Source organism: Achroia grisella, unplaced genomic scaffold, assembly GCF_030625045.1.
Source record: "Achroia grisella isolate CSIRO2021 unplaced genomic scaffold, CSIRO_AGI_Agris_v1 utg109, whole genome shotgun sequence".
Classification (NCBI taxonomy): domain Eukaryota; kingdom Metazoa; phylum Arthropoda; class Insecta; order Lepidoptera; family Pyralidae; genus Achroia; species Achroia grisella.
This window is the reverse complement of record NW_026712573.1, coordinates 7,122,103-7,147,777: the sequence shown is the minus strand read 5'-3', so window position 1 is coordinate 7,147,777 and position 25,675 is coordinate 7,122,103. Positions and strand designations below refer to the sequence as shown.

Genomic DNA, 25,675 nt, shown 5'->3' with positions numbered 1-25,675 from the left:
TAAATAACCTAAAATTATTTTCTTTTCTATTCTTGGTCTTCCATGACAGCAATATTAACTTGCTAATGAAGACCGAGTGAACCTTGTAACCGCAAATCTGCGGTTTGACTTTTGAGAGCGTGATAACGTTTTTTTTTGTCATGGGCATGTGGTAGACTACGCTTTGCTGCAATTAAACAAATTATTTAATATTGGCAGTGGATTTATTGTATAGTTAATTGTTCCACCACCAATAACTAAACTTTGTAAAATTATCATGATTTTTACTTTCTATGCTAAAATAGCGCAGTGATTCGAAAAATACAATATTCATACAGTTTTTGTTTCACTTACTCTGATATGGAATAAAATATTATTCCAATTTAATATTTTATTGGTGACTATTAATTATGAATAACTTATATACTTATAAGTGAGTACTAAGGCATATAAATATATCTCAATGTAAATGAACATCAATTTAATGCTCTCAAAACTGCCTGAAATGAATATGTAATCTGTATTTTAATATAAATTACTGTGTGGTGTGAATCGAACTGTTTTATCTTTTGTATTTATGTGAACGCCCAGTGGATTTGTGTATGTAATAATCATTAGTATTTGTATTATATGGAACCTAATTTGACTGAGTCTAATATGATTGGTTAGACATATGCGTCAGAAGTAACACGCTGTATAATTATTTGTGTTGTACATACATTATTTGTGAATATTAATAGATCTCTGCTGCTACGTCAGACATGTGTAGTACACTTCTAAAGTACACCATCTTTATGAATGAAGTATATATGGTAACTGAATGTTTCGATTCTCAATTAGACAAACTACTGTTTCTTGTTTGAGAAAATAATGAATGATGAAATAATATAATTTTTTGAAACATTAGCGGTCTTAAAATCGCAGTTTATATTATGTAATGTATAATGTAAATAAAGATAACAACAATTTTATTCATAAGTTTTCATTTATATCTTATTCTCGACATAACTAAGATCCCCATCAAAATAATTGACACTAAAATATTTTTGTTATAAACTGGTAGAAAAAAATACCTTAAGCAGTTCGTTCCCACTGACTTAGAAAATTTATTTACCTGAAAACCATTAGCATTGATCAATGACACAAATCAAATCCTTACCCTAAATAAACTTATGTATTTTTTCATTATTTCTTAAATTCTTATGCTTACTCTACAGTCAGGTTAGGATCTCAGTAGTATATGTATCACACAGATCGCATGAAGTCCAATCACCGTGAATCCGACCCAAAACTTATGGAATTAAATGCGTCTGTCTGGCTAGGATGTACTAAAAATAATATAATGAAGAACTCATTTAAAAAATGAAAGGCACTAATCATATAAAAATATATATTTTAACATGTCATACAACTTAAAACATAGTCAGGGTTTTGCCTACATAGTAACTAAAATAAATACTTTACCAACTAAATTACATCTAAACACATTAAAATTAAGTAGCAAATCACAGTAAAAGGCTCCTAATTTATTTAACAATTAACAATGTATTGTCTATGTATTCAAAGCCAATTTGAGTAATTATTATTTTTCATAAAATACTGGCATTCAATATGTTAAGTAACAAATTACATATCAGAAATATATTCGATAGGAGGGGCAATTGTTCTTTCAACAATTTATTATATGTAAAAGAATGTGTATAAGTTTATAAAATAAAGTCGAAAGTACTTCTAAATACATAATTTTCATAATATTGGCATACCTTGGATTTTGAAATTAATTTGTTTGAAAAAATATCAGAATTAAGTCTCTGTAATTAACAGATGGGTTTATTATTTAGTTATTACATTAAAATTTATGTAGAGTTAGTAAGTACAATATTTACCTAATTTTGGAAACGTACCTGTCTAGTAAACATTTCCGCGCATATATCCGAAGTCCCCTTGGTCGATTCTGTTCTTTCTTCTTCTGTGGTCTCTGTAGAATCGGAATCGAATTCTGAAATAGTAGCTGGGGATTTTCTACCATTTGTTGAGCGTTTCAATCCTATCTCTGTTGTCAAAATTGCCGTTATCACATCGTCTGGTGATTGTTCCTTTCGATTTTTATTACGTAACTGGCGCGCTCTGTTTCTTATGTCGGCTAGGAAACCCGTAGTGGTTTCTATACTTTCTTCAGAGGCGTTCTGGACATCCTGAGGTCGTAAGTCTGTCAAAGACTGAGCTAAATCCGTCGAAGAACTGTTTCGTTCTGATACGGTTTCAAGGGATTCTATCGACGCGCCGATACTTTTAAAAGCAGCCATTCCTTCAACGATTTGGACTACATACTCGTCATCTTCTTTCGACCGAACTATAACGCCAGTCGGAGTCGTACCTAGCAGCGCGGGTTCGCTAAGTTTCAAGTTAAATATCTGCGGCATGTAGCAATCGGACGCCGTCGACGCCAGAGATATCGTGTCACACGTACACGGGGGATTCCTATATACCTCGTCGTTCAAATGGAGGACAGTCACTCTGTCCTCTCCGATCAGATACAGAAACGGATTCACGAACTCCCAGGCGTGGACGGCCGAACTCCACTTGGGGTCCTCGTTGCGGGTGCGCTTACCGTTCTCGTCGACGAAGACGCCACACTCCGCGTAGCAGATCAATATTTCTTGGGGATCGTCGCGCACGAGTAGCATCGCCTTGGGCGGGGAGCGCTTCCTGGCGGCGGCGGCGATGATGGGTTCTTCCATGGCGAAGGATTGGAGTGTCCCCGCGGGGAGGTGGGCGCGGAGGGGGGTGTCGGCGGCTACCAGCAGCGCGCGCCGCGTCAGGAGTAGCGCGGTGGCCGCGCGCGGCAGCGGCAGCGACCGCAACACCACCAGCCGGCCGACGCTGTCGACCCGCAGCAGAGACACGTGCCGCCCGCTCGCGACTGCCGCACACGGACCGTCTGACCACGGTTCATTGATACTCTACGAAATTTACGAGGTAATAATCTACATTTATAAGGTTCATCGACTTAGTAGGATAAAAAACAATGAACATAATACACTCAATGCCAACAATTCTAAAAATAATGTTTAAAAATCAAAACTGACTAAATAAATATATAATTTAATATAAACAAAAAATTAACCAGTCGAGTTTCTTGCCAGATCTCAACTGATGTAGCTTAAGACGGTAGAGATAGTGATAAAAAATAACATCATAGTCAACCGTATCTATTGCAGAAACCTATATGCAGTAAGAAAATGGTAGGGTGCATGCTAACCGTAAGTAGAAGCGGCGTTGATGATGATGCAGCATCGGGAAGATGCATGGCGGAGACTTCGATAGCGGGCCGCAGCGAGGCGGCGCGACGTATGGCTGATGCAAACGGCGTCAATCCCGCCGCGTATAGATAGCCGTCCGCCACAACCAACACGCGGCCTCCAGCTGAGCACAGTGACGTCACCGAGCACATCTCACCCGCACCCATTCCCTCTCCATCTTCCAACTGCAATCGCACCGGTCCGCGAAGCGAATGTAACCCCGACGGAGAACCTGACGATGATATTATGGTGACTATTGTACAATGAGGCGAAATACTATAATATATATATAAGTCATGTCATAATGAATTATAATTTTTCCATCTTCTGAATTAATTAAATAGAAGTATTGTGTTGATATAAGAACATTTAGGGAATAAATATGTTAGTCACAATAATATTCTAGAGTATTATGGCAGACTTTTCAGACAGAATATCATTTACGTATCTGTATCTATTAATATTCGGCGAATAAAAAAAGTAAAAAGTATTTAAGAATATTTTACGAGTACATAACATTGTACATAACTTGGCCAATAATAATTGACAAATTGCAAAAAAAATATTATTATATTGTATATATGGTGTGATTAGGTGTCGCTACTTTATTTATTTATTTCCTGTAGTATCAAGATAGTGAGTATACAAGTGAAATGATTGTTTATCGTAAGTTTATCATCGTGTGCTACATGGGTTACTAGAAACGCGGACTAACTTTACACTTGAGAAAAAAACTAAGCTAGTTTAGGCACAACATATTATAGAACATTTGTGTAGTACGAGTGAGGTAGTTACCGAGCGCGATGGCATCGGGTGCTACGTAGATTGCGGCGACTGGCGCGGGTCGCTGACGGATCAGGGCGGGTGGCAAGAAAGTGCGGGCCGGCGGAGACGGCGTCAGACGCGACACCCACACCGCACGGCTGGCAGAGTTGCCACACACCACCGTCGCTGTCCCGCCGCGGTACGAATCTTCCAAATCCACCTATATTCCAATACATTTACCACATACATCCACGTTACCTCACGTAGATAGTTCTATGGCCCATATCCAGACTAGAAGGCGGAACGCTTATAAAAATACATTAGCTTATATATCACTTACGTATTTTTATGGGTAACTTAAAAAAGAGCCTCCGCCGCATAAATATGGCGGTTTCAAATTAAGAAATAATAAATAATATAAAGCAAATTTAATTTTAAGCTGTAATAGCATAACATGTGTATAAATAAATACAGACTACAATAAATAATGCTCTAGAATCATGCTAATTTAGACATAATAATATATAAATAAAAAAATTAATTAAATTTTAATCAAACCTAAAATATATTTTATTAAAAAGTGTTCCTAAGACATGACATTCAAATTAACATCATAATAATGACTTTAAAGACACTAATTATTTTCAATCATTTATATTTTTTATAAATTTAGCCAATACTACATTAAGTAGCTATGTACAGTTCGTCTCGAACAAACAATAAGTTAAGATACTGACCGTGAAGGCTCGGTCGGCCTCGTGCGGCGGCAGGCCGTCGGCGTGGAGCCCCCGCAGCGTGGCGCGGTGGTGGCGGCCGCCCAGCCGCAGCTCCAGGCCGCCGTCGGAGCACCGCGCCTCCACACGCTCGCGGCTGCCGTCATCCCTGTACAGTGACCTTTATTACCCGTAACCATAAATAAACAGCAGCGCGAAGGAAGGGACCGTCAACACTCGAACGGAGCGGAGCGGCCCTTGTTCTTGGTACGACGCCGAAAGCAGTAATAAAACTATATTTTGGAACAAATCATCAAATATACAATATTAAATATCATATGTATATCTGTATTATTGAAGCCACACAATTTCCTATAGTAAAAATATGCTATCATAATATTACATCTGAACTAATATTATAACTGGTAAAGTATATATGTATATTACTTTCATTACTATTTTTGCATGACTGTGTAGTCGTGAAAAAGTAGTAATGAAATTTGTACAAATCGTAATGAATATAAATAATGATAATATAAGCCGGTGGCCGGTTAAGCGAAATTTGTAGACACTGTCTTTAACGAAGGGAATACATAGTTTTCCACTAATACAATTGTATGGAATATTCATCATGGTAATTTTGTAAACATAATTTGTAATTTTCTTCCTTTAAGTAAATTTTGATAAAGATTTCTTAGCATTCCATGGATTCACCGCGCGGGAGCCGGGTCCATGATGTGATAGAGAAGGAAATTCCGAGCAAATCCCGGGTGTACGTTTTTCTTAATAAGCACTCTGTCCATATTTGATACTTTATTAAGGCACTTAGATAAAATAAGAAACATACCACACTATTGTTAACTGTGAATCATCATCTCCATATGGATCCTCTGCCGTTTTGCTGCTGTAATAAAAAAAAACTTTAATTCGTAATATAATTCTATAACTATTTACTACTACGAATATCTGAGCCATAGATAAATCTATTCAAAACTTCAATCACATTTCTCCCAAGGGACATATATGCATATAATGTATATATATATGCTCTATACCCCACAATACTAGGCTAATAAGTTTTCATTTAATTGCTTCTACCAATCTACAAGTTATACTACTTAGGTTCTAAACGCCTATAGTGAATTATTAATTTTGCTTGTACTGATGGTGTTGACAATTGGATTCCTTCATATAAAAAATACTATGGAGTATATAAATGTTTTGCTATTTTAGTAAATTAATTTTAATTTGTAAAATCAGTAAGTATTACTTTTTGTGAAGTGAAAAAAACATTAGAATAATAAATACTTACCCATTAACAAGTGGTTTCTTTTCTCGCCTTGGCGTAGGCGGGTAGCTGAAATAAAGATAAATATGTAACTAATTATTCAGAACTTAAGACCCAGTCTTGTAGGTTCAGTTCTTGGATCTTAAAATAGAACAATAAATTAAAAGTAAGACATTAAACGTGTATAACATACTTTGCATCGTCTCCTTCATTCAGTTTGGCTCGTAATCTATCTACTTCCTCGCGCAATTCCCTATTGACAAAAAAAAAAACTTCTCAATATAAATGCTTTAACAGCTTGCAACATGGATACATAAACGTAGGACAGGAAAACAATGTACCTTTATCTTATAAAAAATGGTACTAAGCAGTGATAATTTATATAAAAAGCATAGTTTGTTTGGTCATCATTATAGGTTAAAATTCTCTAACAAAAATGATCTCTCATTCACTAAAGCAACGATACACGTAGATAAACAAATAAACTGAGAATATGTATGCCTTTATTACCTGTTGACTCGTCTCAGCGGAGGTGAAGCGGGTAATCTTCTGCCAGAGCGTCCAAATATTTTGTTGCTGAGTGAACATTTCTTACGGCCGGCCTCTTCTACCTTTGCCTAATAATATTTGTTCAAATGTGATAAAAAATATACATAATGAAGTCACAGGAATTCTAAATAATGAGAATTCACATGTCAGTTTTAAAAAATACATGTTTGTTATGTATGGTTTAGTTCAAGTTTTATGTCTTGTATAAAATACTACTTTTATATTATTCTATTAATTTGAATGTGTCACTCACTATAGGTGTCAAAAAACGTAAGCCTATCTATAAAACACACACAGATTGATAGCTTGGGTGGTCCAGCGGTTCAGTACACCGCCTTACTTTCCGACAGTTGCAGGTAAGATTCCTCGCACCGCACATACATTTGTTTTCATGCGTATGATTTTTTGTATGATTGTTTGTATCGGTCTGGGTGTTTTCTATGTATATTATGGATGATTCATCAATATCATTCATATTATCACTTGTCTAGTACCTATGGGTACGACACAAGTATGACACACAAGCTCTGCTTTGTTAAATTGAGACTAGATGGCCATGTGTGAATTGTCCTAAGATATTATTATTAGTTTACCTGCAAGAAGTCAATGAGTTTGGCTTGCTGTCGCAGCGTAGCATCGGCTTTCGTTTCACGAGTCCTCCACCAGATGGCCGCCGCATCCGCTGCTTCGCGGGACGCGGATAACTCCTCCTGAAATATTAGTTTTAAGTAAACAATTTGTCCATTTCTTAACATAGTGATAAGTATATGAATTTATCCATAAATGTAAAAACCTGACTGCATACTTCAAGGGTAGTGAAAAAATTATTTTTTATTTTTCCAGGTTACTATTGGTGTAAAGTGTCCAGTTTTTTCTATATTCGTCACGTGTGTTGTGCTAATGTTGTGTGTGTGTACGGTCTATATTGTAGTGCGGTGCGCGCGTCTGCGAGCGCGGCCTGGGTGTGACGTGTGTACGGTGCGAGGTGTGACATGTGACGTGTGTAGTGCGGCGTGTGACCTGCGCGTCTGCGAGCGCGGCGCACTCCTCCTGCAGGTCCCTGTGTGTGTGTACGGTGCGAGGTGTGACATGTGACGTGTGACGTGTGTAGTGCGGCGTGTGACCTGCGCGTCTGCGAGCGCGGCCTGCAGCTGCAGCGCGGCGGCGGCGTGGTGGTGCAGCCGCGTGCGAGCGCGGCCTGCAGCTGCAGCGCGGCGGCGGCGTGGTGGTGCAGCCGCGTGCGCAGCGCGGCGCACTCCTCCTGCAGGTCCCTGTGTGTGTGTACGGTGCGAGGTGTGACATGTGACGTGTGACGTGTGACGTGTGTAGTGCGGCGTGTGACCTGCGCGTCTGCGAGCGCGGCCTGCAGCTGCAGCGCGGCGGCGGCGTGGTGGTGCAGCCGCGTGCGCAGCGCGGCGCACCTCCTCGGTGCGAGGTGTGACATGTGACGTGTGACGTGTGTAGTGCGGCGTGTGACCTGCGCGTCTGCGAGCGCGGCCTGCAGCTGCAGCGCGGCGGCGGCGTGGTGGTGCAGCCGCGTGCGCAGCGCGGCGCACTCCTCCTGCAGGTCCCTGTGTGTGTGTACGGTGCGAGGTGTGACATGTGACGTGTGACGTGTGTAGTGCGGCGTGTGACCTGCGCGTCTGCGAGCGCGGCCTGCAGCTGCAGCGCGGCGGCGGCGTGGTGGTGCAGCCGCGTGCGCAGCGCGGCGCACTCCTCCTGCAGGTCCCGGTCGCGGCGCGCGGCGGCGGCCAGCGCCGCGTCCCGCGCCGCCTGCTCGCCCTCCAGCTCCGCCACGCGCGCCTCTAGCTCCGACACGCGCGCCTCGCGAGACTCCACGCGCTCCTAACGGTACAATATTACTCGTATAGTAAACCTCACTGTAACAACCCAGAACGACTCATTCGGGGCTAAGTACTTTAAAGGCCTCGGTAGTGGTAGCGGTTTCGCACATCATCTTACTTCCGATAGTTCCGGGTTCGGTTCCTCCCACGACTTTCAAAAATTTATATTCATGATTATAATTATTTATGTCGGTCTGGGTGTTTACAGTGTATATTACGTATGCAATTACAAAAAAATCTAGTAAACTACTGTCTATCAACTGTCTCCCACTGGCAGGCGTTTTGTATATAGGCGTTAATATTTGAGTTTATACCGCATGTGTATTTTATGAGCTGCTTTATATATCGAAAACCAAGAGAAAGTAGATCCACTTTACGACCAAGCGTTGAAAATTAAATTATTGGGGTAACTTATTGAATAAAATATTTTTTAGGGATTACAACGATCGAGAAGTAGTAAAGTTGAGGCCGCACCGTGAGCAGGTGTAGGTGTGCTCGCGCCCGCCGCGCCTGTTCGCGCGCGTCGCCGTGCAGGCGCGTGGTGCGCCGCGCGTCGGCCGCGTGCTCGCCGGCCGCCCGCTCCGCCGCCGCCAGCCGCGCGCCGCACGCTTCCAGCTCCGTACGCTTACGTGCGCACTCCTCCTGCATAAACCGTCATCCAAAGATGATTATTAGCAATGTGGCCTAATGAACCCTATTGCTGACAAAGTACCATGACAGTTTAAACTTCGCGTTTCCCGCTGGAAAACCTCGTATTAATTATTGGTGAATTTGCTATGATGGGCTAACTGACCTGACCTCATATTCATCATCCTTCAACAGGCGTCCCGCCAGCGTAAACCGTTAGAACAGACGGGACCGATTTTGCATTATCATCTATTCTTATCCATTAAAAAAAGCGTCACCCATACGATGACTTCATGGCACATTGCGCCAACCTGGGTGCCGTCCACTGAGAAGCCAGCTCGATATGCCCCAAAGCGTATATGTTTGTATAGAGTACATATAATCACTTGCTATCTGTTTTGGTTTGATGTAAAATATTCCATTATAATTAAAAAATATAATACTATGTAATGTAGGTTGGACTCCATTTTCCGCAATTGGCCTACTATGATGTACTCAAGCATATTATACGTATAATTAGTAAAAATCACGGGATCTTACCACGTTTTATATTTATTTGCTGAGTTTACCCGTGATCATAGTGGTTGAAACACTAACGAAATATCGGGAACTCAGCAAATAAATATAAAACGTGGTAAGATCCCGTGATTTTTACTAATTATACGTATAAATAATGACCGCGTCAAGTTTAAAACAATCAAGCATATTAGTAAAAAAATGTACCTCGAGATCCTTATTCTTCAGCTCGTGATGATCAGCTAGCTTTTCTAAATCCGTAAGCTGCTCCTCCAGTAAAGCGCACGCTTCTTGCAGTGCCTTGTTATTCTGAAAATAATAATAATAAATTTAGATACAATTATCTCAATGTATACTACGCGTGATCGTTTTTTGATATAGTAAACTGTTATTTTAAAAAAATATATAGAATTACTATTAGGTATTCTCTTTGATACAGCGCTAGGAAATGAACCATGGCACATAAAGAACTAGATTCTATATAAACAACATGATTGTATATAAATCCTAACGGGACACATGGAAATAAAACTTTCCTGTAAGACTTACCTTTTTTTTTTTTTTTTCGGAAAACCAAGGCTATTTACAAACAAACATAGTTATAAACATAATTAAATGAGAACGGCCAAAAAGGCCTTACAAGCAGACTTCAGCAACATAAAAATGTATTAGTTACAACTATCTTAGACTCGAGGGATTATGTATTCACGCTGAAAAGGTAATATTTGGCTGCGATCTAAGACAACAAATGTATTTATACCATATCACTGAAAGTGTGTAAACTCAAAGCGACAGATAACGAAGGCAATGAAACCTGAAAAAAGCCAATTAGCTGATTGTAGATAGACAACAGAAATAAAATGTATTCTCTTTGTGTGGGGAGCGAGCATGGACTTCCGCGAGTCCTGTATCTTTTTACACGGGTGTACTGCTGGGGGTGGTACAACCCAGCAGTATGTCCGGGTAAAAAGCCCCAGAGTCGTTCCTTTTCGCTTAATTTATTATTGGGCGAAAGCTGAAGGCAAGCAAATTAACAATTTGAAATAGTAATGTTGCTGGCCGAATCGGCCCTGATCACCGCACCCGCATGCACCCGCCCATACCCACCCGCACCCGCCCGCACCCGCCCGCACCCGCCCGCACCCACCCGCACCCGCCCGCACCCGCACGCACCCGCCCGCACCCACCCGCACCCGCCCGCACCCACCCGCACCCGCACGCACCCGCCCGCACCCTGCCCGAACCCGCCCGCACCCGCCCGCACCCGCACGCACCCGCCCGCACCCACCCGCACCCGCCCGCACCCGCACGCACCCGCCCGCACCCACCCGCACCCGCACGCACCCGCCCGCACCCGCGCGGCAACTCGCTCCGCAAGCACACAGGCTTCGGACGAATAGGAGGCTTCTCGCACGCTATTTTCCGTTTATAGTACGAGAACGACGGGTCTAATTTCATGGACATTTTTTATTTGTTCACAGAGCTATTTAACACTAAGTCTTAAGAATTGGTATGGCCCTACGAGAAGGAAACGTAAATTGAATCTATGCACGTGTATGCGATAAATATTTTGTTCTAATAAACGTGGCATTGATATTGTTCAGTTTTAAAACTCAACTTAAACGCACTTGATTTTAAATAATATTTTGTTGTGACTTTTTATTTTATTGCTATGGGTTATAAGTTTTATCTATTAGACCGCGATGTAATGCGCATTCAAGCCAATACCCGACTGACATACAAATTACACAAACAATTATGTTTATATTATGTGCAGTAAATGACAATACAATAGATTTCAGTATTTAAACAATGATCATTCAAAATCAATAAACATTAAACAATGAGAGTGACATGTTGTCATTTGGTTATCAATCACAAGTCCAAAAAAGTTATTCACATATAAATTTTAGGCGATCATATGTTAAACCAATTGTTTCCAGGCAATTTTATTATACTCGTTCTTCTAATAGGACTCCTGTTTATATAACTATCTTTATTAACAATCATAGAATAGTACATATCTTGCCTCTTCATAATATTAGTAACATTCCGATCTAATGTAAACAGTATCAATAGAATCAGGAAATGAACTGAATGATCTATATATGAAAATAATGATGGACGATATCATGAATAACCGATATTTTGACACCACCTCCCACATTCTATGCAGCTAACCTAGATTGGTTGATTGATAAGCAATAGCAAAATAGATAATTGAAGAAGTTATTATTATTATATTAATATAAGATAATATTATTATTTTTTATGTTAGTGTAACGCGTCATGCTCGAAACAAATTCAACTACTGACCTGTAGAAGATCGTCGTTCCGTCCGCGCATCTGTTGCAGTTCGTCGCGCATATGGGCCCTCTCGCGGCTTGATAGCTCTTCTTGTTCCTCTGCGTGCAGGCGACGTTTCTCGCTGTACATCAACTCACTCTTCAGCTTGCGGATATCATTGCGGGATCTAACAACATATCAACGTTTATTACTCTGCGGCTGATACCTTTTGGAACAGGCAGTAAAATATACGTCATATATTACATTGTGTCATCTACTGGCATAGAACGTTTAAATTTTCCTGACACACTTTAATAAGATAGTTTTAAAGGGTTAGTTAATAAATTACGGACACACAAATTAAAAATTAATATAGAGATTTAATTTATAAAAATTCGCCCAAATATGCAGAGGAGAATATATGTAATAACATATTCTCCTCTGTATATACCTATTACAACTACCATTTTAGCTGTGCTTTTTTTTATTAACTAAAATCTTATTTTATGCCTAGCTTACTACTTTCTCACTGCATTTAAAAACGTTATATTCGATAATAAATTCTAAATAACAAACCTATCAACTTCTGCCTGAGCAACCTCATGAGCTTTTTGCAATTTCTGTAACTGTTCTTTAAATCGCTCCACGTCCTTGCTCGCCTGTTCGTACTTTGGACGTAATGTTGTCAACTCGCTTTGCAACGCTGTACTCTTTTTCTCAGCCTCTTTTCGTGCTTCGACCACACATGAGAGACGTTCCTCTAGGCGTTTCAACTCTCTAGCTGTTGATTTCGCCTCGATGGATAATTCGTTGTATTCTCTTTCCTAGTTTAAAATAAATGTGGTTAGGTTTTTGCTTGTTATATGTTAAAGGTTAATATATTCCTTCTTTATAAAAATAACATTGAACTAACCTTACGCCATCTCGCCAAATTGGCCGTACGTGCCTCTTGCCGCAAAGTTGCAATTTCTTCAGCACGAGCCTATTATCATAATATAGTGTAGGTTATATTACTAATTATGAAATAGTTTAATAATTATATATTTCATATTTAATAAAGTATTTCTATATAAGTAACATTATGTGTTAAGATGTTTTAATATCAATGTTTCTTCATACATACTTTACTTAAACTAATAATGATAAAAATATGTATATTAATTTAATAAAACCGACATACAATCAACTCTCATTATCGAGCTATTGCTGGCCAGTGTCATAGGCAAAATGACAAGTATCAAGAACGAAAATTTTATAGAAAAAAAAAAGAAATTTAGAAACCTGCAGCTGTCCCTCGGCCCGCTCGAGCTGCTCCCGGAGCACGGCTCGCTGCGCGCTGGCCACGTCGGCCACGCTCTCGGTGTCGCTGTCGGCCCCCGCGCCCGCCTCCGCCCCCGCGCCCGCCTCCGCCCCCGCGCCCGCCTCGCACCGCGGACACCCACGTGCCTCCAGCGCGCTCACCTCGCGCTCCAGACGCCGCACCAGCTGCTCCAGTGTGCCAACCTATAGTATCATTCAGAATACTATTTACACCCATCGACCCACCTACATTGCAATAGAGTCCATACACGCTAATTTAAGTTATTAATTTATACTCTGTATGTAGTTGTAGTAGCATAGTGCAGTTATATTAGACGCTTTGGTCGGTTTTTAGACTTTTAATTGAGTATTACTACTACTTTTTAAAGTTACCGAGTATCAGTAAATTTAAAAAGTAAAAAATATTATTATTTGTTTACTTTTTACCCGATACCTGCCTGTGGTAAAAAAAGTGGTAGAATATTCGATTCCAGTGTTTTGTTGGTTCTTCTCGACTGAAACTGTATTGAGTGAAATTGAGTGTAAAATGCTTTGAAATGAGAGTAAATTTATTTGACTACCAAAACATTAGTCCTATTTCTATAAATGGAAAGAAATTACTAAAGTAGTTTGATTATGTGAATTAGGTTTTATTGTCTACCTTTTGCCGGTGCCTGGCGTCGTCCTGCAAGGCAGCGGTGGCTCGGGCCTCCGCTGCATCAAGTCGCTCGTTTAGACGCGCCTCAGTCCGCGTACACTGTTCTTCCAACGCCGCTTCACGCTTAGCTGCTTCCTCCATGCCACGCTCCAATTCCTATACATATAACGCATATTTATTAGCCGAAATGAAACTCATTCTGAAATGTTTATAATGAATAAGTTCAGAACGGAGAGCATGTTGTGCGTATTTATATACCACAGCAACTTATATTTAACGAAGATTGGAAATAAAGTTTTAGACTAGAAGATGAGGAAAAAATTGTGCATAAAAAATTTAAATGCAAAAATATAAGTATGCCACCTAAATACATTAGTTTTATTTAAAATTTAAGTTTATGCATACATAATGCATTGATGCTTTCATTTCAGTCTAAATCTAAATCTTATTAAATATTACTTTCGAGTTTCTAAACGAAGTAAATATCATTATTAACTTCCTAAAGTACTGTGATAGTACCTGTACTTGTGCAATCAGCGTTGCGGCTCTAACTCGTTCCTGCGCCAACTGCTGCTGTGCATCCATAAGTTTCGCAGACGATGCATCGGCGGTACGTTCCTTCTCATTCATATTATCCTAATTAACATAAGAATAGCAATTAATTTAATTAATTAGTATAAAAAACATTTTCAAATACAAATTGTTATAAAATTTTTGTATTATTGATTTCTCAAGTCCATAAAAAAACTATTGTATGTATTGATATTATATATGGTAATTCATTACATATAATTAAAAGCAAATTGCTTTCAATTTGACACAGTACAGTAGTGACAATTGTATACCTTAGCGTTAACCAAATCCTTTCTGACACGCTCCACTTCAGCTTGGAGAGTTTCATTTTCAACTTGCAGTGTAGCGTTTTCGGTTTGCAGCGACGCATTCTTGGCTTGCAGCTCAACGGCTTGTTTTTCCAGTTGTTCTTTGGCACGTACTTCGCGCGCAAAATTAGTTTCAGCAGTTGCGAGTCGCGCGGCCGTCTCTCGCATCTCAGCTTCGCCACCGCTAAGCGTTTGTCGTCGCAACGCGCGCTCTTTCGCTATCGTGTCCTAATAATTTAAAACCACATATGAGACCGGCGCCAGACATGGCTGCAAATATGCACGAAACTACAAAGTCGCGATGGCATTTTGCCGTCACGTGCAGATTTAAACACATAGCAGTTACAATTGAAATAAATGATATAAATCTAGACTACAAATATTTAATAAGAGTATAAACAATATAATTTACAGTCAAACAATAAATTAAATAAAAGGCAATAAAAATATTAATAATTGTATATAGTTAACTAAATACACAATTACTGCCAACTTCTACTCTACTACCTAACTTCTTTCCGAATTTCTCTTTAATCTGAATTAAATAAAAAAAATTGGGATAAATTATGAATGCATCTAAAATTAGCAATTCAAATTCAAATTCAAAAATCATTTATTCATGTAGGACATTTTAGCCGCTTATGAACGTCAAATTTATACATTCTAATTTTAATTTTTTCCCTACCATCCAGTTCGGTATATAGATCCAATTGAGAAAAACTGCCAGAAACTCAATTGAATTACTTTTTTTTTTAAAGCCAGTTTATTTACAATGTATATTTATATAGGTGTCTATGTCTAACATTAAATGAAAATTCAGTGCATGAACAACTATTGCCATGCACACTCGTCATTAAAGTAATCGTTTAGTGAGTAATAAGCTTTGCTCAGTAAATATGATTTAACAGATGTTTTGAATTTATTTAAGGGTAATTCCTATATCCTTTGGTATCTTATTGTATATTTTTATACCTATTCCCAAAAAAGACCTATTAACTTTTTCTAAACGATACTTGGGGACAGCAAGATTGCCTTTAAATCTAGTATTAATATTATGAATATTGCTGTTTTTTTGGAAATAAGTCAAGATTTTTATATATTTGACAAGGATAATTGAATATATAAATTGAGAAGCAACAGTGAGAATATTTGCCTCTTTGAATTTCTCTCTTAATGAGTCACGACTCTTCATACAGTAGATTGCTCGAATGGAATACAATTAATCCTTTTAAGAATAGGTACGTCCATATGTTTTAAAAACATTTGAATGTTATAAAAATTTGTTAATTTCAATTTTTTTATACATTAATACTATAATAATTAGTCAACGAGAACTACATATAGCAATTACTAAATTAGAATATATTTCTCACTTCAACTCTACTCTAACCACGAACTTACAATCGCCCGCACGTTCATTTCGGTCAGTTTTCTATGCCGTAAATCTTGCACGTGCGCCAATATATCCTAGATGTACAACAGATTTAAAGTTTTCTCCAAATCAAAAAAGTTATACTTAACTTTCTTTCAGTGTTTATTCAAACAATATATGAATTATTAGAATGAAGCTCACTAGAATGCAGTGTATACAATACAGCTAATAATAAATAATAACAATTTTATATAAATAGGAACTGGAAATAAACAGTATTATTTACACATTTTTATATCAATTCTTAACATGCGGTTGAATAAAAAAAACAAAATTGTAATTGTACACAGGAGAATTTTCATAAATGGGTTCTATTTTTGAAATAAATTAATATTTTGAAATAAATTAATTTGTTGTCATTTAAAATAGATCTTACCTGCATAGCAAATATAAGATTCAATTTTGTTTTACTAGAGTAAATTAATAAGGTGCATATATTATCAAGCAGTGTAACCTTATAGTGTTGGTGCTGGTCGCGCGCTCGGTCGGCGGCGGCGAGCGTTCTCGTGCATTCGGCCTGTAGGTCTGCTACGCGGCGTTCCGCGCGCTGCAGCTGCTCGTGCAGCGTGTCGCGCTCCGCTTGCAGCGCTGCCGCCGCCGCTGTCGTCGCGCGGTTCTCAGCGCTGCAGCGCTCCGCGATCCCGCACGACAGCTCCTGATTGGTGCGCTGTAGCGCCATCCGCTCCTCTTTCTCTACCTCCACTTGACGCTCCAGACGTCTGTATTGTGTACACACATAACTGAATATACAAAATTTGATTAAGTATAACAAAATTAAACAACATGATATTTATTATGTTTTAAGTTAGAAGTAAACATATTATGTAGTAACAAATATATTTAAATTGTAGATGAATAATAACACATTTAAAATATTTGAATCACAATAATATTATACTATCTAACAATTTGAAAAGTTGCTCTCCTTCAAGTAAACCAGTTTCACACTGGAGTTGTTATTATTAAGTCAGTTAAGCTAACATAAATACGGATAGACATTACTCTTTATAATTATAGACTGAAAATAGATGACTGTATTTGATAGATTTAATAAAATAACAAGTACATACAAAGCAGATTAGAACTTTAAAAATTAAAAGACAAAAGCATTTTAAACTCAAGTATGTATCACATATACAATATACATACATACTTGAGTTTTTATTAGTAGGAACAAATAAAAGCTTTCACTTCTGTCTGCAAAACTTTCATTTATTTCCTCATCTTAATCTAATGTTTTTTATTCTATTTCTCTTGTACACATCTATATTTCCTTTTCACGCAATGTTCCACCACATACATCAACCTTCAACGATCAATTCAATTCCACATAATATATTGTTTGTGTGTGTGTACTTTAATGTTTTTTTGCTTTTCAAAATTGACCATAAACTCAAAAAGCAAGAAACTTGTCGTTTCACGTACATTTTTATTGACTTATATAAAAAATATATCCCGAAAATCATCCGGGTTTCGTTAAATTTAATCCCTGAGAATTTTGGGACTAAAATATGAACAGGATCCCGGCGTCCCTGGATCGAATCTGTGCTCGTAAATTTCTTAAAATAGAGTCGGTAATGAAAGGTCAGTTTTATAATGAGCGAGTTACTTGTTCTGCAGGGAGAGCGCGGTGATGTCGGCCTGCAGGCGCGCGCGCGTGCGCTCGGCCTCGGCCTCGGCCTCGCGGCGCGTGCGCTCGGCCGCCGCGCGGGCCGCCGCCTCCGCCGCCGCCTCGGCCGCCGCCAGCCTGCTCTGCAGCGACGACACCTCCCGCGCCCGCATCGCCGCCAGCTTCTCCGCTGATCTACGATACCAGTGATGAAATAACTTGTAACCCCAATCGTGTAATAAAGTCTATAACGATTCCGCATCGGTGTTCCGACGTAGTTTAATCGCACCGATCGTGTATTCGACACGAAATTTATTTCAATTTGGAAACTCTTACAGCATTTGACCCTACTTGGAAAATATGTATAATGTAGTTCAAAAAATATAATATAATGTATTCTAAAAAATTGTTTTTTTTAGTCATAAGAATATTTTCAGTTAAAGTTTGCATGAACTTTTGCTAAATAATTGCATAAGATATAAAATAATGAACATTTTAATAGTCTTTTTTTCTGTTTGATCAACACAGTAATTGTTTCTAATTATAATTTCAAATATTTACTACTTACTTATAGGTAGCCAAGTTGATCGCGGTGCAATCGTGAGAAGCATTAAAACCTCCTGTACTTTCCTCGTTGTCTTCGATCGCCACATAAGAGTAACCTGCATTTATTCATTTTAATAAATATCACAGCACATTTAATGTACAGTATCGTACTAAGTAATGAGCCGGGATCTCATTTCACCACTTCCTTGGTGTCGACTACAGGTGTTACTTAATGAGACGCGACATAGATTGGACGACGACTCGGTCGAGACCTTAGGTTTTATTTAATAAGATGAGATATATTGTAACGTTACCGACGAAGGGCAGCTGGCCGGCGAAGGGCGGGCGGGCGCGGAAGGGCGCGGCGTCGGGAGGCGGAGGCCGTCGAGGCGGCGGACGGAAGTGCGTGCCGTCCTCCGCACCGCGCACACCAGGCACCCACGGAGGCGCCTGCGCACAAACACACACACGGAGTAAGTAGCTCTAGGGCTTCAAGACTTACACAGGGTTAGTCGGAATGTGTTGGTATAATAAGCTAGGTAAGTAGGATAAGTAAAAATATCCATGGTAACAAACAATTTTTGTTCTACTTGTTGCAGAAAAATGATTGCAAAGTATTATTATTGCTATGAAAATATGTGTTTACGTTAGAAGGTTGAAAATTTAGAGTTGTATGTATTTTTAATGCCGAATTACATATTAACAAGATTGTGTTAATATGTATGAACAGATCTCTTATAAATGATTAAACAATGATGATTATACTGTTGCAAATATATTGATTTCACTAAAAAAGGAAAGTATTGTAGTAATAGTAGTAGTAGGTGAACGTAGATGTATCTAGTGGGGGAAAAAGGATTGTTAGTAATGTGAACTCTATCGCTAGCAATGTACCAAATCAGGTCGACTTCCACGCTATTCCTCTGAAAACCATGGTGATAAATTGCTGGTGAATTTGTCAGGATGAGCTAACTGACCTGACCTCATGCGTATCTTATCATCCTCCATCAGTGGTACGTCAGCGTAAACCGTCAGCACAGGCGGATGCATAATTCCTACATAATCATCTATAAATAAAAAGTATGTAGTGTAGAGCGGCGTACCTGGTCGCGAATGCTGTGTAAATCGGCGAGATGTGCGAGCGCGGCGTGGCGCAGCGTGTCGAGGTAGTTGTAGCGGCGCGGCGGCGGCACGCGCAGCAGCCCCGCCACCAGCGCGCGCCACTCGCGCGACGGGCCCGCGCCCGCGCCCGCACCCGCGCCCGCAGCGAACGGCGGCGCAGCCTCCGCCTCCGCCGCGCGCTCGTACCTGCACCGCTTATGTGTCACCTCACCGCTTACTGAACTATGTATGTACTACTGCACCGTAAAGGCTACAGTGCTCCAGCGATATTTCGCACATGTGCGGTTGCGTGTTTCATCCTCGGATGTTTATAATTATTCAAATATTTATTCATGAATATACTTGTTTGTATTGATCTAGGCGTATTCAATTTCTCTAAGTATTTCTGTAAGTTATCTAGTACCCAATACGACTCTCCTTAGCTGTTATGTGAATAACAATAAGGGAATAGATGACGTTGTGTGAACAATTACTATATTATTATATATTTATACTCTGTTCATGAGTTTATGAAAATGTGAAAATTTACACTTAATACTGAGAAAATAACCCAATAAATGAAAAGAAGAAAACTATGCAGAATTAAAATAATTATTACATAAGACACTAATTGCTTTTGATGCTCAATTTAAAATTTTACGACAGATGAGAAAGTGTAGGTTAAATTTAAATGAACATTAACAACATTACAATTTTGATTATTATTATTATGATACTGTTATAAGGAATTGAATTATGTAAGAAACTCACTTTTGTATATTGCTGAGAACTTGCGCAACAGAATCTTCATCACCAGATGAGAATGGTCTCTTCAAAGTTACCAATTCGAAAGCAACGACGCCCAGCGACCAGTAGTCACACGCCGTCTAAATACAAACAAATATCAGTTAATATTGGTTGGTTTTACATGTTTTTTGTAGAATGGCACATCCGTATATATTAATACGATTTTATCATCATCATATGTAATATAAATAGGGAAGTGTAGTCGTAAAACGACGCTTTTTGCCATTGTAAAATTTCACATCGCGAGTGAACATTGGTGAAATCAAGACATGCCGTATACCGCCTTATGATAATGATGATAATATTTTTTATTGTACGAGATAGAAATATCAAGTAAAAAACGGTTTTTATTTTAGGTTGAGGTATAGGAGATATCAAGTGATCTATGCAGCATAATAATGGACGACAGGACAAAATTTCACATAAATTTATAAAAGAGCCGATTATTACAAATCATAAAGCCTATAGACATTTCTCCATAAGAAATTATCTATTATTTATTATATTATATATTAATTTCTTCTAAAAAACCTCAACCTTATTAGTGTAATACCTATATTGTTATAAAAAACAATGATTGTTAATACATATTTTACAACTACAGTCATGCTTGTATTTATCAATGGTTAAAATTACATCTACTTTTTTATTATTACTACTCAAATGCATACCAAATTTAATATTATTTATATATATATAAATATAATTTTAAAAATGTTTTTAGGAAGCCAATTCATATGTTCATATTTGTTTTACTATAATTAAATACAAAATGTGCATTCAACCTACTTAATTACATAGATTAAATACTATAAACATATTATTGTATACAATGTAAGTACATGTACACTGTCTCAGTAATATATAGATGTAAAATGAGTACCTGGTTGACAGAGATCTACTTGGATAGCTTCTGAAAAAACTGTACAATATATTCCTTAAATAATCATAGGTATAAGTATAAAATATACAGATAAACAGTGCAGTAGTAGTTATAGAGAAGCGCAAGCGTATCGTGCGAACCCACAATGGCAGAGGAAACAATGCCGCGACAGTATTCGAGACAGACTGTGTGTCGCGCGGCGCAGTCTGCGGCCGCCAGCAGCTCGGGCGCCACGTAGTCCGCAGTGCCGCCCGCCGCCCAGCTCGCGCCCTCCGACAGCCGCGCGCACGAGCCCAGGTCGCCCAGCTTCACGTGCCCGCACCTACACAAACACCGCGCAACATTCTTATATTACTAGCACTATGAGTCCTCACTATTAATAATGCTGTTCTCATCTATATAATTTCCTGATCATTCAGTGATCCCATTGCTAGCAAGGTACCATACCATATCAGGTTGACTTCCATGTAGTCCTCCTGGTCCAATCCATCATGGTTAATTCCTTGTGAATTTGTTATAATGGGTTAACTGACCTAATATCAAGCTTATTCTCTCGTGCTCTATTAGTGCTCTATTAATAATCCAAAAAATTTTATATATTTAACCTTTCCAAACAATTTGTACTAGCTGCTTTTGAGATAATTGAAGTATTATATAGTTTCTAAGGTTTATTTTTGACTGTTTAAGAAGCGACGAAAAAGGGCACGCCTCTCATTTGATAAAAGAACTGTACACAAATAATAATAAATTTACTATTACTTGTGTTAAGTTCTTTTACCTGTTGTATGCAACTAATATGTAAGCACTATAATGATTTGCTATACCTGTCCAGAAATATATTGTGTGGTTTAACATCTCGATGCACATATCCCATCCCATGGAGAGCTTTTAAAGCGTGTGCTGTTTCTGCTATGTAGAATGCGGCGTCGCGCTCTGACAAGGGATGATTGCGTCGAGCAAGCAATCCAGCCAAATCACCACCGACACATAGTTCCATGACCAGATATAAATGATTACTGTCCTGTAAGCCAACAACAAATAATATTAAATACATAACATATTTACAAGGACTTGAAGTTTTACAATCTATACATATAAATAAAATTGGAGTGTCTGTTTGTAATATTGAAAGAACAGTTTTTTACTAGATGCATATGAATATAAATAGGGTACATACACCAAAACAACATCATTATTATAATTTTTGTCTGTCTGTTTGTTCCAGTTAATCTTTGAAATTTTTACTATTGCTTTTGCTACTTTTATGTTAGAAAAAATAAAGTTAAATTCCATGCAGATGAAGTCGCGAGTACAGATAGTATAAAAAATTATTAACTGAGAGACTATGAAAAATGTTGTCTGTGTGTGTACCTCAATATTATTTATTTCAGCCACTAAACAGATTGATTTGTAGTATGTGTTTTAGTTGAAAGGTGAGATAAGATAGTGAAATAGTAGGACATGAAATATGACATTTTCCTCCTCCTCCAGAATGCTCTGTTAAGTAATAAGTTAACATCAGTCTCCTGGGCAACACTGCTTTCATGAAAAATTTTTTATTAGTCTATTAAACATTCTAGCAAACTCTCAAAACTAACTACAATATTTCTGTCATTCAAAAGGAATGTAACATAACTTCAAGATTGTAGAATTTATATGGATATGATACACATATTACATGTACTACTTTCAGTGAAGCATGAATAGTATATGCAATATCATTCCATATGTTGTAGAAATTGAAAATCACATTACAAGTTGTAGATTGTATGCCTTGCCTTAAAATCAATGCTATGAGATACAAATTGAGCTACAAGAAATAATAATAGTCTACAACAATTAGATTAAGCAAAAGATCATTTTCTCAAATTCACCTGAAATGCATACTGCAGTTTAGGTATCCACGGACTATTAGCTGTTGCAAGTACATCACGTTCATCTTCTGCTGTGTTAGCTGCACGTTTGCGAGCCTCCTCTTTGCGTAAAGTCTTCAGTGCATACACATCTCCAGTCTCCTTCTCCCTTACCATCTGGTTGAAATTAATATATTTTGAAACTACAACATTTGACCTTATGACTTTGATCTGGACTAGAAGCCCCTAGGATATTTAGATATAGAGCAATTTGTTTTTCTCATTAAAATTAAAAAAATATCTTACATCCTTATGTAGTAAGGATATTTGGTAGATTTTAAAGAGTATTATTATTGGTCCCAAATTTAAATTGAAAATTTCTAGATAAAGCTAAAGTAGCATATTAAATTATTGATTTTATGTGACATAGAATACCATGTATTTTGGTACTGTACCTGAAATTGCTATATTATTCAATGAAAATAGTAAAAAATTATTAATTACATGAACTTCACCAAAATGCCCTCGGCCAATAGTTTGTAGCACTTCAAAGTCAGATAAACAGACACGAGTTCGTCGTAGCTCGGCCAATGTGCTGCGATCTGAAACATAATATTTATTATATTTGAATAGCCACTAATCATTATATACTTTGTTAGAACTCTTAAGTTCATTCATATACAGAAGTCTGAGATTTCAAGTATAAGTTTACAATTAAAACTATAACAGATGTCACATTTTTTAAAATGGTAATATATTAACAAATAATAGTCAAGACGATTCTTATACTAGTTAATAAAGGAGACCTTTCTATCAGATACAACTATGAAATATCTAGAAATTTGTGTCTCCCAACTTCGCAACTTCACTATATACAGGGTCACGATACACTGTCATATATAATTAAACATTTGTCTAAGTAAATAAAAAGAAAGGAATACTATGAGATAAATAATAGTTCTTACATTTGTCAACAAAACCTTTAACGTATTCATCACTTTTTTTGACAGGGTCTTCGTTGCACTCATCATAAAGAACAGTGAGAGCATCCAGTAGAGCTTCCCGGTTTATTGTTTTTTTACATAATTTATTTAAATCACCACCAGTCAGTTTTCCTAATATCTGCCGGTTCAAACGCGTTACTCGGACCGGAATAGCTTCCTTTGAAGGCTCCATAATATTAAATATTTGGACTTCAAAGGTTTGTATTATTATTCTATTAAAGCATATTTGCAAAGATTTCTATTAATAAAACCAATTTTCATTGTGTACATAAATAAAAGTGAGGTGTCGAGTTCTCAACGGTTAACTAGTTTAAAAATTGAATTAAGAACTACACACACTCTCGTAGACTGTTGCTGTCATGTACTGTCATCAAATATGTCAATGTCGTTCGGAGAAGTAAATTTTTGACTTATTGTCACTGATAATTTGACATTTATGCACAGACTTGTATAGTATTATAGAGTAGATTAGTCATAGATTTTTCATTCCGTTCAAAATAAAGCAACGAATTTTGTTATATAATATGGTGATAAGGGATTCTGTCCTTTTCTGCCGTTAAAGTAAAATTCATAATTTTGTTTCGAATAGAATATTCTATCCTATGCCTAAGGCGTCTCGTCAGCGCTTACGACACAAGTGCCTACGATTGGCGCCTTTTCATCATCATTAGTAAAAGATTTGCCATTATATATATTATTATATTATATATATTTTATAATTGAACTTGATCTTGAATTTAGTTTCCCATGAATTAGACCTTGCTTTGGCCTTAACGAGATGGTCTATAATAAATAAACAACTCACCAATAAACCTGTTCAGCGAAATAAAGATTAGGGCCGCTAGTGAGGGAATCATGAAGACGATGGAATTAAATTATAACAAAAAAGGAACGTTTTTAGGTTTTCGAAGTAGTTCTTATGATGTAATTCGGAGATATAGGTACCTAACTGTCGTTTAATACGTAAATAGCTAATTACGGAAGATACCTAACTTTCAATTTTTATTATTAGATAATACTATTTAATGTGTTACGAACAATATGAACAGTAATTTTTTTCGTAGAATGACAATCATTTACGGTTTAGCACAACTCTTTAGGTTGATATGTATTTTAATCGATTACGGGTTCGATTCTCATGTGACAAGATTATATTCATGATAATAATTATTTATATTGGTCTGTATGTATTTTATGTTCATTATGTATGTAATTAAAAATATATATATAGGAAAATACTTCCGTAATTTATTTTAAGACCACATGGCGCTGTGTAATTTACCCAGGGTTACACCTTATATTATATAACTTATTGGTAGTAGTCTTTTCATATTTTACATATAATAATGTAATTCGGCTACTATCAGTTGCCCAAACTTATCTACTTGAATACTATTTTGAAATTCATTTAGGTGTACCTATTATAGTTAGGTACCTAGTATAGGAGGAGGTGAAGCGTGTACCAATTTAAATGTTTGTCAATTACTATATATAACAAATAAAATAACAAGAAACTGCAGTGGGATTATGATATTGATGACGATTATAAAAATGTTTTGGAATACAATTGAACTTGAACCTAGTATAAGATTGCAAATTAGAAGTCATTTATCGAGTCATCAGTCCATATTAGGTGCCAATAATCTCTTTCCACAGTATTATTACTTGCACCACAGTTCAGCGAGCGGTGCGATGATGAGTCTCGCTGTTTCGTCGTCTAATAAGTACGAAGA

General features: G+C 37.7%; 1 protein-coding gene across 1 annotated transcript; it reads right to left on the bottom strand.

Annotated features, from left to right (window-relative positions):
* Positions 1-1,382: 1,382 nt before the first annotated feature.
* LOC131846939 (citron rho-interacting kinase-like) lies at positions 1,383-24,266 on the bottom strand. The gene is made up of 31 exons (XM_059196358.1): positions 23,904-24,266; positions 23,443-23,540; positions 22,960-23,115; positions 21,910-22,106; positions 21,272-21,407; positions 20,167-20,282; positions 19,398-19,602; positions 18,609-18,744; positions 18,317-18,410; positions 17,749-17,943; positions 16,594-16,858; positions 16,109-16,174; positions 14,672-14,935; positions 14,346-14,462; positions 13,830-13,982; positions 13,151-13,372; positions 12,783-12,851; positions 12,446-12,693; positions 11,900-12,056; positions 9,791-9,892; positions 8,915-9,082; positions 8,232-8,441; positions 7,190-7,306; positions 6,558-6,664; positions 6,241-6,300; positions 6,072-6,116; positions 5,607-5,663; positions 4,784-4,928; positions 4,077-4,266; positions 3,242-3,513; positions 1,383-2,942 (listed from the first exon to the last, which is right to left on the bottom strand). The coding sequence occupies exons 1-31, from the start codon at positions 24,112-24,114 to the stop codon at positions 1,866-1,868; spliced, it is 5,655 nt and encodes a 1,884-aa protein (XP_059052341.1). The 5' UTR covers positions 24,115-24,266; the 3' UTR covers positions 1,383-1,865.
* Positions 24,267-25,675: the final 1,409 nt, after the last annotated feature.